Source organism: Chiloscyllium punctatum, chromosome 7 (assembly GCF_047496795.1).
Source record: "Chiloscyllium punctatum isolate Juve2018m chromosome 7, sChiPun1.3, whole genome shotgun sequence".
Classification (NCBI taxonomy): Eukaryota; Metazoa; Chordata; class Chondrichthyes; order Orectolobiformes; family Hemiscylliidae; genus Chiloscyllium; species Chiloscyllium punctatum.
In genome coordinates, this window is record NC_092745.1 from 28486157 (window position 1) to 28508607 (window position 22451).

At 52.3% G+C, this 22451-nt stretch overlaps 1 protein-coding gene across 1 annotated transcript in view; it reads right to left on the reverse strand.

Annotated features, from left to right (window-relative positions):
- Positions 1-22451, reverse strand: part of LOC140479529 (probable voltage-dependent R-type calcium channel subunit alpha-1E) — a 1102593-nt gene that overhangs the window by 143371 nt on the left and 936771 nt on the right. Inside the window, exon 23 of the mRNA XM_072573344.1 lies at positions 1705-1813. Coding sequence (XP_072429445.1) covers positions 1705-1813 — 109 coding nt within the window. The remainder of the gene's footprint in view (positions 1-1704; positions 1814-22451) is intronic.

The window sequence follows — 22451 nt, forward strand, 5'->3', positions numbered from 1 at the left end:
TTTTTGATGTTGTCTACTGGGACTTCAACTAGGCTTTTGAGAAGGTCCCCTTACCAGCATATGGGATGCAAGAAAATTTGACAAATTGGATGCACATTTTGCTGAGTGTGAGGAAGCAGAGGGTGATGGTTGAGGGTAGTTTTTCTGACTGGAAGTCTGCGCCCAATGGGGTCCCACAGGGGTCAGTGTTGAGGTCTTTGCTGTTTATGGTTTATATAAACTACTTGAAAAAGATTAGATTAGATTCCTTATAGTGTGGAAACAGGCCCTTCAGCCCAACAAGTCCACACCGACCCTCCAAAGAGTAACCCACCCCCAGACCCATTTCCCTCTGACGAATGCACCTAACACTACAGGCAATTTAGCATGGCCAATTCACCCTGACCTGCACATCTTTGGACTGTGGGAGGAAGCTGGAGCACCCGGAGGAGAATGTGCAAACTCCACACAGACAGTTGCCCGAGGCTAGAATCGAACCTGGAACCCTGGTGCTGTGAGGCAGCAGTGCTAACCACTGAGCCACCGTGTCGCCTGTGTAGGAGGGTCGATCAGTAAGTTCACAGCCAATACAAAAAATTGGTGGGGTGGTTAAAAAGTGAGGAGGATAGTTTGAGATTACAGGAGGATAGAGATGGACTGGTCAAATGGGCTGATCAGTGGGAAATGGAATTCAATCCGGATAAATGTGAGGTGATACACTTGGGTAGGACACACAAAGTAAAGGAACACATGAGGGACAGGAGGACCCTGGGAAGCACCGGGGATCAGGGGACCTTGGTGTGCACCAGTGCCTTAAGGTATCAGAACAGATGGATAAAGTAGTTATGAGGCATATGGGATATTAGGGAGCAGGGAGGTGGTGCGGGAACTGTACTGAGCATTGGTGAGACCGCAGCTAGAGCCTTGTGTGCAGTTCTGGAATCCACATTATAGGAGGGATGTGATAGCACTGGAGAGACTGCAGAGCAGATTTACCAGGATGGTGCCTGGGCTGGACACCAGTTTATGAGGAGAGATTGGATAGACTGGGGTTGTTTTCCTTAAAGGAGAGGAGATTGAGTGGGGACATGATTGAGATGTATAAAATCATGAGGGGCATAGGTAGGATAAATAGGAAGAAATCTATCCCCCTTGATGGAGTTGGGATTTAAATTCAAGGGCCGGAGGTTCTGGGGGGGAAAGGTGAGGAAATATGTTTTCATGCAGAGCGTGCTGAGAATCTGGAACTCACTGCCTGTAAGATTGGGAGAGACAGAAACCCTCAGCACATTGAAGGAGTACTGAGATGTGCACTTGTGATGCCAAGGCTGTGAACCACATGTTGGAAAATGGGATTGGAACAGTTCGGTGGTTATTTCTGACCAACACAGACACGATGGGCCAAAGGACCTTTCTCTGTGCTGTCGATCTCTGTGGCTGGAACGGAGCAAACCAAAACGGACGTGGAAAGCAATTCTTGCTTTGATGGTCACGGTCATGAAAACTGAGACCAGCCTTTATTTTTCAGATGTTTTAAACAATTCAATTTTAACCTCCAGCAGCTGCCACCTCCCTCTAGATTACTCATTACTGCGACTGAGACAAATTTTTTTCGAAGGCGTTTCTGACAGGACTGCAAATATTTCTGCTCGCGTCTCTAATTCCAGGCATGCTCCGGAGCAATTCTGGAGAGTTGGGAACGGAACAGGAACCAGCAAGACTTACGGATTGGTCGTGCTAAAGAGGAACATGGAGCTGTAGGGAAGGATTGATCTGGACTTTTTCACCTCGTTCTTGACTGAGCTGTTGCTGCTGCACTTACTCAGGTTATTCCCTGGAAGAGAAACACAAAGGAGAAATGAAGAGGGAACGGCTGCTCAGCTCGGTTTTCCGGGATTCTCCATATGGTACCAGATTGTGTCCCAGAACTCCATGGATCTCATTTGGAACAGTCAGGAGAAGGCGGCTAGGATTCTCTGCTGGGAATAGAAATGGGGGGGGGGGTCTGTGAAACTGTAGAATGGCTGGCACATTTAGGAGAAGAGGGGAGGGACTCTGTGTCCCACAGTGAGGGTCAGCACCTTCATGGTTGGTAGAATCCCTCACGGTGAGGAAAGCGGCTATTTGGCCTGATCGAGTCCACACCAACAATCCGAAGAGGATTCCATCCAGCCCCAGCCTCCATCCTACTCCCAGGAGTTTGCATTCCCCATGGCTAACATACCCAGCCTGCACATTCTTGGACAATACAGGACGATTGAGCATGGCCAATCCACCTAACCTGTACGTCTGGGGAAGGAAACCGGAGCACCCGGTGGAAACCCACACAGACACGGGGAGAAGGTGCAGGAGAGGACAGGCCTGCTGAACAGGCCCTCTGCGAGGTCTGGCACACTCACACTTCACTGTTGGCATACATCTCTTTCATCCATGTTTGAACTATAGTTACAATGAGGTCATCACTGTGAGACCAGCATTTATGACCCATCCGTAATTCCCCAGAGTCATGGTTGGGACTGGAGTTACAAGTCGGTCAGACCATGCTGGAATGCCAGATTTCCTTCCCGAAAGGACACCAATGAACCAGCTGGGTGTCTCTGACAATTGGCAATGATTACACTGTCATCATTCGACTCCTAATTCCAGATCAAGGTTGAATTCAAATTCCATCATCTTCCATTGCGGAAGTTGAATGCAACTCCTCATAACAATGCTTGACTCACTGGATGAATAATCCAGCGACGATAAGACTAGACCATCAGCTAGGCCCAGGAGGAACCCAGACTGGGCGCCACCGAGCAGGTTATTGCTGAGCAGGTGCTGCTTGATAGATCTGTCAGTGACACCATCCATCACTCTCCTGATGATCGAGAGTAGACAGATGGGGTAGTATGGCACGGCGACACAGAGAATGGCACTGGGACACGGAGAATGACACTGCGACACGGAGAACGACCCTGTGACACGGGGAATGACACTGTGACACAGGGAATGACCCTGTGACACGGGGAATGACACTGTGACACGGAGAATGAGACTGCGACACGGAGAATGACACTGCGACATGGAGAATGACACTGCGACACGGAGAATGACACTGCGACATGGAGGATGACACTGCGACACGGAGAATGACACTGCGACATGGAGAATGACACTGTGACACGTGGAATGACACTGTGACACGAAGAATGACACTGTGACACGGAGAATGACACTGTGACACGGAGAATGACACAGTGGCACGGGGAACGACACTGTGACATGGAGAATGACACTGTGACACGGAGAATGACACTGTGACACGGGGAACGACACTGTGACACGGAGAATGACACTGTGACACAGAGAATGACACTGTGACACGGGGAATGACACTGTGACACGGGGAATGACACTGTGATGGGGGAATGACACTGTGACACGGAGAATGACACTGTGGCATCGAGAATGACACTGTGACACGGAGAATGACACTGCGACATGGGGAATGACACTGTGAGATGGGGAATGACACTGGGACACGGGGAATGACACTGCGACACGGAGAATGATACTGTGACATGGGGAATGACACTGTGAGATGGGGAATGACACTGGGACACGGGGAATGACACTGCGACACGGAGAATGACACTGTGCCACAGAGAATGACACTGTGACATGGGGAACGACACTGCGACATGGAGAATGGCACTGTGACACGTAGAAGGACACTGTGACACGGAGAATGACACTGTGACATGGGAATGACACTGTGACACGGGGAACGACACTGCGACACGGGGAATGATGCTGCGACACAGAGAACGACACTGCGACACGGGGAATGACACTGCGACACGGGGAATGACACAGTGACATGGAGAATGACACTGCGACACGGGGAATGACACTGCGACACGGAGAACAACAGTGCGACACGGGGAATGAGACTGTGACACGCGGAATGACACTGTGACACGGAGAATGACACTGCGACACGGGGAATGACACTGCGACACGGGGAATGATGCTGCGACACAGAGAACGACACTGTGACACGGAGAATGACACTGCGACACGGGGAATGAGACTGTGACACGCGGAATGACACTGTGACACGGAGAATGACACTGCGACACGGGGAATGACACTGCGACACGGGGAATGATGCTGCGACAAAGAGAACGACACTGCGACACGGGGAATGACACTGCGACACGGGGAATGACACTGTGACACGGGGAATGACACTGCGACACGGAGAATGACACTGTGACATGGAGAACGACACTGAGACACGGAGAATGACACTGTGACACGGGGAATGACACTGCGTCATGGAGAATGACACTGCGACACGGGGAATGACGCTGCGAGATAGAGAACGACACAGCGACACGGAGAACGACACTGCGACATGGAGAACCACACTGCGACACGGGGAATGACACAGTGACATTGAGAATGACACTGTGACATGGAGAATGACACTGTGACACGGGGAATGACACTGCGTCATGGAGAATGACACTGCGACACGGGGAATGACACTGTGACACGGAGAATGACACTGTGACACGGGGAATGACACTGCGACACGGGGAATGACACTGTGACACGGAGAATGACACTGTGACACGGGGAATGACACTGCGACATGGAGAATGACACTGTGACACGGAGAATGACACTGTGACACGGGGAACGACAATGTTACATGGAGAATGATGCCGTGACATGGAGAATGACACTGCGACATGGGGAATGACACTGTGACACATAGAACGACACTGTGACACGGGGAATGACACTGTGACATGGAGAATGACACTGCGACATGGAGAACGACACTGTGACACGGAGAATGACACTGTCACATGGAGAATGAAACTGCGACACGTAGAATGACACTGTGACACGGAGAACGACACTGCGACACGGGGAATGAGACTCTGAAATGGAGAATGACACTGTGACACGGGGAATGAGACTCTGAAACGGAGAATGACACTGTGACACGGAGAACGACACTGTGACACGGAGAATGACACTGCGACACAGAGAATGACACTGCGACACGGGGAATAACGCTGTGACACGGAGAATGACACTGTGACACAGAGAATGACACTGTGACACGGAGAATGACACTGTCACATGGAGAATGAAACTGCGACACGTAGAATGACACTGTGACACGGAGAACGACACTGCGACACGGGGAATGAGACTCTGAAATGGAGAATGACACTGTGACACGGGGAATGAGACTCTGAAACGGAGAATGACACTGCGACACAGAGAATGACACTGCGACACGGGGAATGACACTGCGACACGGGGAATGACACTGTGACATCGAGAATGACCCTGTGACATGGGGAATTACACTGTGACATGGGGAATGACACTGTGACATGAAGAATGACACTGTGACACGGGGAATGACAGTGCGACACAGAGAATGACACTGCGACACGGGGAATGACACTGCGACACGGAGAATGACACTGTGACACGGAGAATGACACTGCGACACGGAGAATGACACTGCGACACGGAGAATGACACTGCGACACGGGGAATGACACTGTGACATCGAGAATGACACTGCGACACGGAGAATGACACTGCGACACGGAGAATGACACTGCGACACGGGGAATGACACTGCGACACGGAGAATGACATTGTGACACGGAGAATGACCCTATGACACGGAGAGTGACACTGCGAAACGGGGAATGACACTGTGACACGGAGAACGACACTGCGACACGGAGAATGACACTGCGACACGGGGAATGACACTGTGACACGCGGAATGACACTGTGACACGGGGAATGACACTGCGACACAGAGAATGACACTGTGACATGGGGAATGACACTGTGACACGGGGAATGACACTGTGACACGGAGAATGACACTGCGACACAGAGAATGACACTGTGACACGGAGAATGACACTGCGACACGGGGAACGACACTGACACGGGGAATGACACTGTGACACAGAGAATGACAGTGTGACACCGAGAATGACACTGCGACACGGGGAATGACACTGTGACACGGGGAATGAAACTGTGACACGGAGAATGACACTGCGACACGGGGAACGACACTGTGACACAGAGAATGACACTGCGACACGGAGAATGACACTGCGACATGGGGAATGACACTGCGACACGGGGAATGACACTGTGACATGGGGAATGACACTGTGACACAGAGAATGACATCGAGAATGACACTGCGACACGGGGAATGAAACTGTGACACGGGGAATGAAACTGTGACACGGAGAATGACACTGTGACACAGAGAATGACACTGCGACACGGAGAATGACACTGCGACATGGGGAATGACACTGCGAAACGGGGAATGACACTGTGACACGGAGAACGACACTGCGACACGGGGAACGACACTGTGACACAGAGAATGACAGTGTGACACCGAGAATGACACTGCGACACGGGGAATGACACTGAGACATGGGGAATGACACTGTGACACGGGGAATGACACTGTGACACGGGGAATGACACTGCGACACGGAGAATGACACTGAGACACGGAGAATGACACTGTGACACCGGGAATGACACTGTGACATGGGGAATGACACTGCGACACGGGGAATGACACTGCGACACAGGGAAAGACACTGTGACACGGAGAATGACACTGCAACACAGAGAATGACACTGCGACACGGAGAATGACACTGTAACATGGAGAATGACACTGCGACATGGAGAATGACAATGTGACACGCGGAATGACACTGCGACACGGAGAATGACACTGAGACACGGAGAATGACACTGCAACATGGAGAATGACACTGTGACACGGAGAAGGACACTGTGACATGGGGAATGACACTGCGACACGGAGAACGACACTGCGACATGGAGAATGACATTGAGACACGGGGAATGACACTGCGACACGGGAATGACACTGCGACACGGGGAATGACACTGTGACATTGAGAACAACACTGCGACACGGAGAATGACACTGTGACACGGAGAACAACACTGCGACACGGAGAATGACACGGCGACACGGAGAATGACATTGAGACACGGGGAATGACACTGCGACACGGGAATTACACTGCGACACGGGGAATGACACTGCGACACAGAGAACGACACTGTGACACTGAGAATGACACTGCGACACGGGGAATGAGACTGCGACATGGAGAATGACACTGCGACATGGGGAATGATGCTGCGACACAGAGAACGACACTGCGGCACGGGGAACGACACTGTGCCACGGGGAACGACACTTTGACACGGAGAATGACACTGCGACACGGGGAACGACACTGTGACACGGGGAATGACACTGCGACATGGGGAACGACACTGTGCCACGGGGAACGACACTTTGACAGGGAGAATGACACTGTGACACGGGGAATGACACTGTGACACAGAGAATGACAGTGTGACACGGAGAATGACACTGTGACACGGAGAATGACACTGCGACATGGGGAATGACTGTGACACGGGGAATGAAACTGTGACATCGAGAATGACACTGTGACATGGAGAATGACACTGCTACATGGGAATGACACTGTGACACGGGGAATGAAACTGTGACATCGAGAATGACACTGCGACACGGGGAATGACACTGTGACACGGAGAGTGACACTGTAACATGGAGAATGACACTGTGACACGGAGAATGACACTGCGACACGGAAAATGACACTGTAACACGGAGAATGACACTGCAACACGGAGAATGACACTGTGACACGGAGAAGGACACTGTGACATGGAGAATGACACTGCGACAGGGAGAACGACACTGCGACATGGAGAATGACATTGAGACACGGGGAATGACACTGCGACACGGGGAATGACACTGCGACACGGGAATGACACTGCGACACGGGGAATGACACTGCGACACGGGGAATGACACTGTGACATTGAGAACAACACTGCGACATGGAGAATGAAACTGAGACACGGGGAATGACACTGTGACACGGAGAATGACACTGCGACACGGAGAATGACACTGTGACACGGAGAACAACACTGCGACACGGAGAATGACACTGCGACACAGAGAATGACACTGCGACAAGGGAATGACACTGCGACACGGGAATGACACTGCGAGACGGGGAATGACACTGCGACACGGGGAATGATGCTGCGACACAGAGAACGACACTGTGACAAGGAGAATGACAGTGCGACGCGGAGAATGAGACTGCGACATGGAGAATGACACTGCGACACGGGGAATGATGCTGCGACACGGGGAACGACACTGCGACACGGGGAATGACACAGTGACATGGAGAATGACACTGCGACACGGGGAATGACACAGTGACATGGAGAATGACACTGCGACACGGGGAATGACACTGCGACACGGAGAATGACACTGTGACATGGAGAATGACACTGAGACACGGAGAATGACACTGTGACACGGGGAATGACACTGCGTCATGGAGAATGACACTGCGACACGGAGAATGACACTGCGACATGGGGAATGACGCTGCGACACAGAGAACGACACTGCGACATGGAGAACCACACTGCGACACGGGGAATGACACAGTGACATGGAGAATGACACTGCGACACGGGGAATGACACAGTGACATGGAGAATGACACTGTGACACGGGGAATGACACTGCGTCATGGAGAATGACACTGCGACATGGAGAACGACACTGCGACACGGAGAATGACACTGCGACATGGAGAACCACACTGCGACACGGGGAATGACACAGTGACATGGAGAATGACACTGCGACACGGGGAATGACACTGACATGGAGAATGACACTGCGACACGGGGAATGACACTGCGACATGGAGAATGACACTGTGACACGGAGAATGACACTGTGACACGGGGAACGACAATGTTACATGGAGAATGACACTGTGACACGGAGAGTGACACTGTGACACGGAGAATGACCCTATTACACGGAGAATGATGCCGTGACACGGAGAATGACACTGTGACATGGAGAATGACCCTGTGACATGGGGAATGACACTGTGACATGAAGAATGACACTGAGACACGGAGAACGACACTGCGACACGGAGAATGAAACTGTGACATGGGGAATGACACTGTGACATCGAGAATGACACTGCGACACGGAGAATGACACTGTGACACGGAGAGTGACACTGTGACACGGAGAATGACCCTATTACACGGAGAATGATGCCGTGACATGGAGAATGACCCTGTGACATGGGGAATGACACTGTGACATGAAGAATGACACTGAGACACGGAGAACGACACTGCGACACGGAGAATGAAACTGTGACATGGGGAATGACACTGTGACATCGAGAATGACACTGCGACACGGAGAATGACACTGTGACACGGAGAATGACACTGCGACACGGGGAATGACACTGCGACACGGAGAATGACATTGTGACATGGAGAATGACACTGCGACACGGGGAATGACACTGTGACACGGGGAATGACACTGTGACACGGAGAACGACACTGCGACACGGAGAATGACACTGCGACACAGAGAATGACACTGCGACACGGGGAATGACACTGTGACACGGGGAATGACACTGTGACACGCAGAATGACACTATGACACGTGGAATGACACTGTGACACGAAGAATGAGACTGTGACATGGAGAATGACACTGTGAGATGGGGAATGACACTGCGACACGGAGAATGACACTGTGACATGGGGAATGACACTGTGACACAGAGAATGACACTGTGACACGGGGAATGACACTGTGACACCGAGAATGACACTGTGACACGGAGAATAACTCTGCGACACGGGGAATGACACTGCGACACGGGGAATGACACTGCGGCACGGGGAACGACACTGTGCCACGGGGAACGACACTGTGACATGGAGAATGACACTGCGACACGGGGAACGACACTGTGACATGGGGAATGACACTGCGACATGGGGAATGACACTGTGACACAGAGAATGACACTGCGACATGGGGAATGACACTGTGACACGGGGAATGAAACTGTGACATCGAGATGACACTGTGACACGGGGAATGACACTGTGACACAGAGAATGACACTGCGACACGGAGAATGACACTGTGACATCGAGAATGACACTGTGACAGGGAGAATGACACTGCGACACGGAGAATGACACTGTGACACGGGGAATGACAATGTGACAAGGGGAATGACACTGTGACATGGAGAAGGACACTGCGACACAGGGAATGGCACTGCGACACGGAGAATGACACTGCGACACGGAGAATGACACTGCGACACGGAGAATGAGACTGCGACACGGGGAATGACACTGCGACACGGAGAATGACACTGAGACACGGAGAATGACACTGCGACACGGAGAATGACACTGTGACACGGAGAAGGACACTGCGACACGGAGAACGACACTGCGACACGGAGAATGACACTGTGACACGGAGAAGGACACTGTGACACGGAGAATGACACTGCGACACGGAGAATGACACTGCGACACGGGGAATGACACTGCGACACGGAGAATGACACTGTGACACGGAGAATGACACTGCGACACGGAGAATGACACTGCGACACGGGGAATGACACTGCGACACGGAGAATGACACTGTGACACGGAGAATGACACTGTGACACAGAGAATGACACTGTGACATCGAGAATGACACTGTGACACGGGGAATGACACTGTGACACGGAGAATGACACTGTGACACGGAGAACAACACTGTGACACGGAGAAGGACACTGCGACACGGAGAATGACACTGTGACACGGAGAAGGACACTGTGACACGGAGAATGACACTGCGACACGGAGAATGACACTGCGACACGGGGAATGACACTGCGACACGGAGAATGACACTGTGACACGGAGAAGGACACTGCGACACGGAGAATGACACTGCGACAGGGAGAATGACTCTGCGACACGGGGAATGACACTGCGACACCGAGATTGAAACTGTGACACGGGGAATGACACTGTGACATGGTGAATGACACTGTGACACGGGGAATGACACTGCGACACGGAGAATGACACTGTGACACGGAGATTGACACTGTGACACGGAAAATGACTCTGCGACATGGGGAATGACACTGTGACACAGGGAATGACACTGTGACACGGAGAATGACGCTGCGACACGGAGAATGACACTGTGACACGGGGAACAACACTGTAACATGGAGAATGGCACTGTGACACGGAGAGTGACACTGTGACACGAAGAATGACCCTATTAAACGGAGAATGATGCCGTGACATGGAGAATGACACTGCGACATGGGGAATGACACTGTGACACATAGAACGACACTGTGACACGGGGAATGACACTGTGACATGGAGAATGACACTGCGACATGGAGAACGACACTGTGACACGGAGAATGACACTGTCACATGGAGAATGAAACTGCGACACGTAGAATGACACTGTGACACGGAGAACGACACTGCGACACGGGGAATGAGACTCTGAAACGGAGAATGACACTGTGACACGGGGAATGAGACTCTGAAACGGAGAATGACACTGTGACACGGAGAGTGACACTGCGACACGGAGAGTGACACTGCGACACGGGGAGTGACACTGTGACATGGAGAATGAAAGTGTGACACGGAGAATGACACTGACACGCGGAACGACACTTTAACATGGAGAATGACACTGTGACACGGGGAACGACACTGTAACATGGAGAATGACACTGTGACACGGGGAAAGACACTGCGACACGGGGAATGACGCTGAGACATGGAGAATGACCCTGTGACATGGGAACGACACTGCGACAAGGGAATGACACTGTGACACGGGGAATGACACTGTCACATGGAGAATGACCCTGTGACATGGGAATGACACTGCGACACGGAGAATGACACTGTGACACGGAGAATGACACTGTGACACGGAGAATGACACTGTGACATGGGGAATGACACTGTGACACATAGAATGACACTGCGACATGGGATTGACACTGCGACAGTGAGAATGACACTGTGACACGGAGAATGACACTGCGACACGTGAATGACACTGCGACACAAAGAATGACCCTGTGACATGGAGAATGACACTGCGACACGGGGAATGACACTGCGACACGGAGAACGACACTGCGACACGGGGAATGACACTGTCACATGGAGAATGACACTGTGACACGGGAATGACACTGCGACACGGAGAACGACACTGCGACACGGGGAATGACACTGTCACATGGAGAATGGCACTGCGACATGGGGAATGACACTGTGACACGGGAATGACATTGTGATACGGAGAATGATACTGTGACACGGGGAACGACACTGTGACACGCAGAATGACACTGAGACGCAGAGAATGACACTGCGACACGGAGAACGACACTGCGACACGGGGAATGACACGGGGAATGACAGTGGGACACGGAGAATGACACTGTGACACGGAGAATGACACTGCGACACGGAGAACGACACTGCGACACGGAGAACGACACTGCGACACGGAGAATGACCCTGTGACACGAAGAATGACACTGCGAAACAGAGAATGACACTGCGACACGAAGATTGACACTGTGACACGGAGAATGACACTGAGACACGTGGAATGACACTGCGTCATGGAGAACGACACTGCGACACGGAGAATGACACTGCGACACGGAGAACGACACTGAGACATGGAGAATGACACTGCGACACGGGGAATGACACTGTGACATGGAGAATGACACTGCGTCTTGGGGAATGACACTGCGTCATGGGGAACGACACTGCGACATGGGGATAGACACTGCGACATGGGGATAGACACTGCGACACGCGGAACGACACTGTGACATGGAGAATGACACTGTGACATGGAGAATGACACTGCGACACGCAGAACGACACTGTGACATGGGGAATGACACTGTAACACGGAGAATGACACTGCGACACAGATAATGACACTGCGACACGGGGAATGACACTGTGACATGGAGAATGACACTGCAACATGGAGAATGACACTGTGACATGAAGAATGACACTGCGACACGGAGAATGACATCGTGACATGGAGAATGACACTGCAACACGGAGAATGACACTGCGACATGGAGAATGACACTCTGACACGGGGAATGACACTGCGACATGGGGAATGACACTGCGACATGGAGAATGACACTGTGACACAGGGAATGACACTGCGACATGGGGAACGACACTGTGACATGGAGAATGACACTGTGACGCGGAGAATGACACTGCGATACGGGGAATGACACTGCGACACGGGAATGACACTGCGACATGGAGAATGACACTGCGACACGGGGAACGACACTGTAACATGGGGAATGACACTGTGACACGGAGAATGACACTGCGACACGGAGAATGACACTGCAACACGGAGAATGACACTGCGATACGGGGAATGACACTGCGACACGGGAATGACACTGCGACACGGGAATGACACTGCGACATGGAGAATGACACTGCGACATGGAGAATGACACTGCGACACGGGGAACGACACTGCGACATGGGGAATGACACTGTGACACGGAGAATGACACTGCGACACGGAGAATGACACTGCAACACGGAGAATGACACTGCGACACGGGGAATGACATTGTGACATGGGGAATGACACAGCGACACGGGGAATGACACTGCGACACGGGGAATGACACTGCGACACGGAGAGTGACACTGCGACACAGAGAATCACACTGTGACACGGAGAATGACACTGCGACACAGAGAATGACACTGCGACATGGGGAATGACACTGCGACACAGAGAACGACACTGTGACACGGGGAATGACACTGTGACATGGGGAATGACACTGTGACACGGGGAATGACACTGCGACACGGGGAATGACACTGCAAAACAGAGAAAGACACTGCGACACGGAGAATGACACTGCGACACGGGAAGTGACACTGCGACACGGAGAACGACACTGCGACACGGAGAATAACACTGTGACACGAAGAATGACACTGCGACACAGGGAGTGACACTGCGACACGGAGAACGACACTGCGACACAGGGAATGACACTGTGACACGGGGAATGGCACTGCGACACGGAGAATGACACTGCGACACGGAGAATGACAGTGCGACACGGGGAATGACACTGTGACACAGGGAATGACACTCTGACATGAAGAATGACACTGACACGGGGAATGACACTGTGGCACGGAGAATGACACTGCGACACGGGGAACGACACTGCGACACGGAGAATGACACTGTGACACGGAGAATGACACTGTGACACAGGGAATGACAGTCTGACATGAAGAATGACACTCTGACACGGGGAATGACACTGTGGCACGGAGAATGACACTGCGACACGGGGAACGACACTGCGACACGGAGAATGACACTGTGACACGGAGAAAGACACTGTGACACGGAGAATGACACTGCGACACGGAGAATGACACTGCGACACGGAGAATGACACTGCGACATGGGGAATGACACTGCGACACGGAGAACGACACTGTGACACGGGGAATGACACTGCGACATGGGGAATGACACTGTGACACGGGGAATGACACTGCGAAACAGAGAATGACACTGCGACACGGAGAACGACACTGCGACATGGAGAATAACACTGTGACACGAAGAATGACACTGCGACACAGGGAGTGACACTGCGACACGGAGAACGACACTGCGACACGGAGAATAACACTGTGACACGGAGAACGACACTGCGACACGGGGAATGACACTGCGACACGGAGAATAACACTGTGACACGAAGAATGACACTGCGACACAGGGAGTGACACTGCGAACGGAGAACGACAATGCGACACGGAGTATGACACTGTGACATGGAGAATTACACTGTGACGGGGGAATGAAACTGCGACAGGGAGAATGACTCTGCGACACGGATAATGACACTGGGACACGGGGAACGACACTGCGACACAGGGAATGACAGTGTGACACGGGGAATGGCACTGCGACACAGGGAATGACACTGTGACACGGGGAATGACACTGTGACAGGGAGAATGACACTGCGACACAGAGAATGACACTGTCACACGGAGAATGACACTGTCACACGGAGAATAACACTGAGACACGGGAAATTACACTGCGACACGGAGAATGACGCTGCGACACGGAGAATGACACTGCGACACGGGAATGACACTGCGACACGGAGAATGACACTGCGACATGGGGAATGACACTGTGACATGGAGAATGACAGTGGGACACCGAGAACGACACTGTGACACGGAGAATGACACTGCGACACGGAGAACGACACTGCGACACGGGGAATGAGACTGCGACACGGGGAATGACACTGCGACACGGGGAATGACACTGTGACATCGAGAATGACCCTGTGACATGGGGAATGACACTATGACATGGGGAACGACACTGTGACATGAAGAATGACACTGTGACACGGGGAATGACACTGTGACATCGAGAATGACACTGCGACACGGAGAATGACACTGCGACACGGAGAATAACACTGTGACACGGGGAATGACACTGCGACACGGAGAATGACACTGCGACACGGAGAATGACACTGCGACACGGGGAATGACACTGCGACACGGAGAATGACATTGTGACATGGAGAATGACACTGTGACACGGGGAATGACACTGTGACATCGAGAATGACACTGCGACACGGAGAATGACACTGTGACACGGAGAATGACACTGCGACACGGGAATGACACTGTGACACGGAGAGTGACACTGCGAAACGGGGAATGACACTGTGACACGGAGAACGACACTGCGACACAGAGAATGACACTGCGACACGGGGAATGACACTGTGACACGCAGAATGACACTGTGACATGGGGAATGACACTGCGACATGGAGAATGACACTGTGACACGGGGAATGACACTGTGACACGGAGAATAACTCTGCGACACGGGGAATGACACTGCGACACGGAGAATGACACTGCGACATGGGGAATGACACTGCGACACGGAGAACGACACTGCGACATGGGGAATGACACTGTGACATGGAGAATGACACTGTGACACGGGGAATGACACTGCGACATGGAGAATGACACTGCAACACGGAGAATGACACTGTGACACGGAGAACGACACTGCGACATGGGGAATGACACTGCGACATGGAGAATGACACTGCAACACGGAGAATGACACAGCGACACGGAGAATGACACTGCGACATGGAGAATGACACTGCAACACGGAGAATGACACTGCGACATGGAGAATGACACTCTGACACGGGGAATGACACAGCGACACGGAGAATGACACTGCGACATGGAGAATGACACTGCGACACGGAGAATGACACTGCGACATGGAGAATGACACTCTGACGCGGGGAATGACAATGTGACATGAAGAATGACACTGCGACATGGGGAACGACACTGTGACATGGAGAATGACACTGCGATACGGGGAATGACACTGCGACACGGGAATGACACTGCGACATGGAGAATGACACTGCGACACGGGGAACGACACTGCGACATGGGGAATGACACTGTGACACGGAGAATGACACTGCGACACGGAGAATGACACTGCAACACGGAGAATGACACTGCGATACGGGGAATGACACTGCGACACGGGAATGACACTGTGACATGGAGAATGACGCTGCGTCTTGGGGAATGACACTGCGTCATGGGGAACGACACTGCGACATGGGGATAGACACTGCGACACGCGGAACGACACTGTGACATGGAGAATGACACTGTGACATGGAGAATGACACTGCGACACGCAGAACGACACTGTGACATTGGGAATGACACTGTAACACGGAGAATGACACTGCGACATGGGGAATGACACTGTGACATGGAGAATGACACTGCAACACGGAGAATGACACAGCGACACGGAGAATGACACTGCGACATGGAGAATGACACTGCAACACGGAGAATGACACTGCGACACGGGGAATGACAATGTGACATGAAGAATGACACTGCGACACGGAGAATGACATCGTGACATGGAGAATGACACTGTGACATGGAGAATGACACTGCAACACGGAGAATGACACTGCGACATGGAGAATGACACTGCGACATGGGGAATGACACTGCGACACGGAGAACGACACTGTGACACGGGGAATGACACTGTGACACGGGGAATGACACTGCGACACGGGGAGTGACACTGCGACACGGGGAGTGACACTGCGACACGGAGAACGACACTGCGACACGGAGAATAACACTGTGACACTAAGAATGACACTGCGACACAGGGAGTGACACTGCGACACGGGGAACGACACTGCGACACAGGGAATGACACTGTGACACGGGGAATGGCACTGCGACACGGAGAATGACACTGCGACACGGAGAATGACACTGTGACATGGGGAATGAGACTGTGACAGGGAGAATGACACTGCGACACGGAGAATAACACTGAGACACGGGGAATTACACTGCGACACGGAGAATGACGCTGCGACACGGAGAACGACACTGCGACACGGGAATGTCACTGCGACACGGAGAATGACACTGCGACATGGAGAACGACAATGGGACACCGAGAACGACACTGCGACATGGAGAATGACACTGAGACACGGGGAATTACACTGCGACACGGAGAATGACGCTGTGACACGGAGAATGACACTGCGACACGGAGAATGACACTGTGACACGGGGAATGACACTGCGACATGGGGAATGACACTGGGACACGGGGAATGACACTGGGACATGAAGAATGACACTGCGACATGGAGAATGACAGTGCGACATGGAGAATGACAGTGCGACACGGAGAATGACACTGCGACACGGGGAATGACACTGTGACATGAAGAATGACACTGCGACATGGAGAATGACAGTGCGACATGGAGAATGACAGTGCGACACGGAGAATGACACTGTGACACAGGGAATGACACTCTGACATGAAGAATGACACTCTGACACGGGGAATGACACTGTGGCACGGAGAATGACACTGCGACACGGGGAACGACACTGCGACACGGGGAACGACACTGCGACACGGAGAATGAAACTGTGACACGGAGAATGACACTGTGACACGGAGAATGACACTGTGACACAGGGAATGACAGTCTGACATGAAGAATGACACTCTGACACGGGGAATGACACTGTGGCACGGAGAATGACACTGCGACACGGGGAACGACACTGTGACACGGAGAATGACACTGTGACACGGAGAAAGACACTGTGACACGGAGAATGACACTGCGACACGGAGAATGACACTGCGACATGGGGAATGACACTGCGACACGGAGAACGACACTGTGACACGGGGAATGACACTGCGACATGGGGAATGACACTGTGACACGGGGAATGACACTGCAAAACAGAGAATGACACTGCGACACGGGGAGTGACACTGCGACACGGGGAGTGACACTGCGACATGGAGAATAACACTGTGACACGAAGAATGACACTGTGACACAGGGAGTGACACTGCGACACGGAGAACGACACTGCGACACAGGGAGTGACACTGCGACACGGAGAACGACACTGCGACACGGAGAATGACACTGTGACACGGAGAATGACACTGTGACACGAAGAATGACACTGAGACACGAAGAATGACACTGCGACACGGGGAACGACACTGCGACACGGAGTATGACACTGCGACACGGAGTATGACACTGTGACATGGGGAATGACACTGTGACACAGAGAATGACACTGTGACATGGGGAATGACACTGTGACACAGAGAATGACACTGTGACACGGGGAATGACACTGTGACACGGAGAATAACTCTGCGACACGGGGAATGACACTGCGACACGGAGAATGACACTGCGACACGGGGAATGACACTGCGACACGGGGAATGACACTGCGACACGGAGAATGACACTGCGACATGGAGAATGGTATTGCGACACGGGGAATGACACTGTGACACGGAGAGTGACACTGCGACACGGAGAATGACATCGTGACATGGAGAATGACACTGTGACACGGGGAATGACACTGCGACACAGAGAATGACACTGTGACACAGAGAATGACACTGCGACACGGGGAATGACACTGCGACATGGGGAATGACACTGTGACATGGAGAATGACACTGCGACATGGAGAATGACACTGTGACACGGAGAACGACACTGCGACATGGGGAATGACACTGTGACATGGAGAATGACACTGTGACACGGGGAATGACACTGCGACATGGAGAATGACACTACAACACGGAGAATGACACAGCGACACGGAGAATGACACTGCGACATGGAGAATGACACTGCAACACGGAGAATGACACTGTGACACGGAGAACGACACTGCGACATGGGGAATGACACTGCGACATGGAGAATGACACTGCAACACGGAGAATGACACAGCGACACGGAGAATGACACTGCGACATGGAGAATGACACTGCAACACGGAGAATGACACTGCGACATGGAGAATGACACTCTGACACAGGGAATGACAATGTGACATGAAGAATGACACTGCGACACGGAGAATGACATCGTGACATGGAGAATGACACTGCAACACGGAGAATGACACTGCGACATGGAGAATGACACTGCGACACGGAGAATGACATCGTGACATGGAGAATGACACTGTGACATGGAGAATGACACTGCAACACGGAGAATGACACTGCGACATGGAGAATGACACTGTGACACAGGGAATGACACTGCGACATGGGGAACGACACTGCGACATGGGGAACGACACTGTGACATGGAGAATGACACTGTGACACGGAGAATGACACTGCGATACGGGGAATGACACTGCGACATGGAGAATGACACTGCGACACGGGGAACAACACTGTAACATGGAGAATGGCACTGCGACATGGAGAATGAAAGTGTGACACGGAGAATGACACTGTGACACGGGGAATGACACTGCGACACGGAGAATGACACGGTGACACGGAGAATGACACTGCGACACGGAGAATGACACTGCAACACGGAGAATGACACGGTGACACGGAGAATGACACGGTGACACGGAGAATGACACTGCGACACGGAGAATGACACTGTGACATGGGGAATGACACTGTGACACGGAGATTGAAGCTGTGACACGGGGAATGACACTGCGACATGGAGATTGACACTGTGACACGGAGAATGACACTGTGACACGGGGAACAACACTGTAACATGGAGAATGGCACTGTGACACGGAGAGTGACACTGAGACACGGGGAATGACACTGCGTCATGGAGAACGACACTGCGACACGGAGAATGACACTGCGACACGGAGAACGACACTGAGACATGGAGAATGACACTGCGTCTTGGGGAATGACACTGCGTCATGGAGAACGACACTGCGACACGGGGAATGACACTGTGACATGGAGAATGACGCTGCGTCTTGGGGAATGACACTGCATCATGGGGAACGACACTGCGACACGCGGAACGACACTGTGACATGGAGAATGACACTGTGACATGGAGAATGACACTGCGACACGCAGAACGACACTGTGACATGGGGAATGACACTGCAACACGGAGAATGACACAGCGACACGGAGAATGACACTGCGACATGGAGAATGACACTGCGACACGGAGAATGACACTGCGACATGGAGAATGACACTCTGACGCGGGGAATGACAATGTGACATGAAGAATGACACTGCGACACGGAGAATGACAACGTGACATGGAGAATGACACTGTGACATGGAGAATGACACTGCAACACGGAGAATGACACTGCGACATGGAGAATGACACTGTGACACAGGGAATGACACTGCGACATGGGGAACGACACTGTGACATGGAGAATGACACTGTGACACGGAGAAAGACACTGCGATACGGGGAATGACACTGCGACACGGGAATGACACTGCGACATGGAGAATGACACTGCGACACGGGGAACGACACTGCGACATGGGGAATGACACTGTGACACGGAGAATGACACTGCGACACGGAGAATGACACTGCAACACGGAGAATGACACTGCGATACGGGGAATGACACTGCGACACGGGAATGACACTGTGACATGGAGAATGACGCTGCGTCTTGGGGAATGACACTGCGTCATGGGGAACGACACTGCGACATGGGGATAGACACTGCGACACGCGGAACGACACTGTGACATGGAGAATGACACTGTGACATGGAGAATGACACTGCGACACGCAGAACGACACTGTGACATGGGGAATGACACTGTAACACGGAGAATGACACTGTGACATGGAGAATGACACTGCAACACGGAGAATGACACAGCGACACGGAGAATGACACTGCGACATGGAGAATGACACTGCAACACGGAGAATGACACTGCGACATGGAGAATGACACTCTGACACGGGGAATGACAATGTGACATGAAGAATGACACTGCGACACGGAGAATGACATCGTGACATGGAGAATGACACTGTGACATGGAGAATGACACTGCAACACGGAGAATGACACTGCGACATGGAGAATGACACTGCGACACGGGAATGGCACTGCGACCAGGAGAATGACACTCTGACACGGGGAATGACAATGTGACATGAAGAATGACACTGCGACATGGGGAATGACACTGCGACACGGAGAAGGACACTGTGACACGGGGAATGACACTGTGACATGGGGAATGGCACTGTGACACGGGGAATGACACTGCAAAACAGAGAAAGACACTGCGACACGGAGAATGACACTGCGACACGGGGAGTGACACTGCGACACGGAGAATGACACTGTGACACGGGGAATGACACTGCGACATGGGGAATGACACTGGGACACGGGGAATGACACTGTGACATGAAGAATGACACTGCGACATGGAGAATGACAGTGCGACATGGAGAATGACAGTGCGACACGGAGAATGACACTGCGACACGGGGAATGACACTGTGACATGAAGAATGACACTGCGACATGGAGAATGACAGTGCGACATGGAGAATGACACTGCGACACGGAGAATGACACTGTGACACAGGGAATGACACTCTGACATGAAGAATGACACTCTGACACGGGGAATGACACTGTGGCACGGAGAATGACACTGCGACACGGAGAACGACACTGCGACACGGGGAACGACACTGCGACACGGAGAATGAAACTGTGACACGGAGAATGACACTGTGACACGGAGAATGACACTGTGACACAGGGAATGACAGTCTGACATGAAGAATGACACTCTGACACGGGGAATGACACTGTGGCACGGAGAATGACACTGCGACACG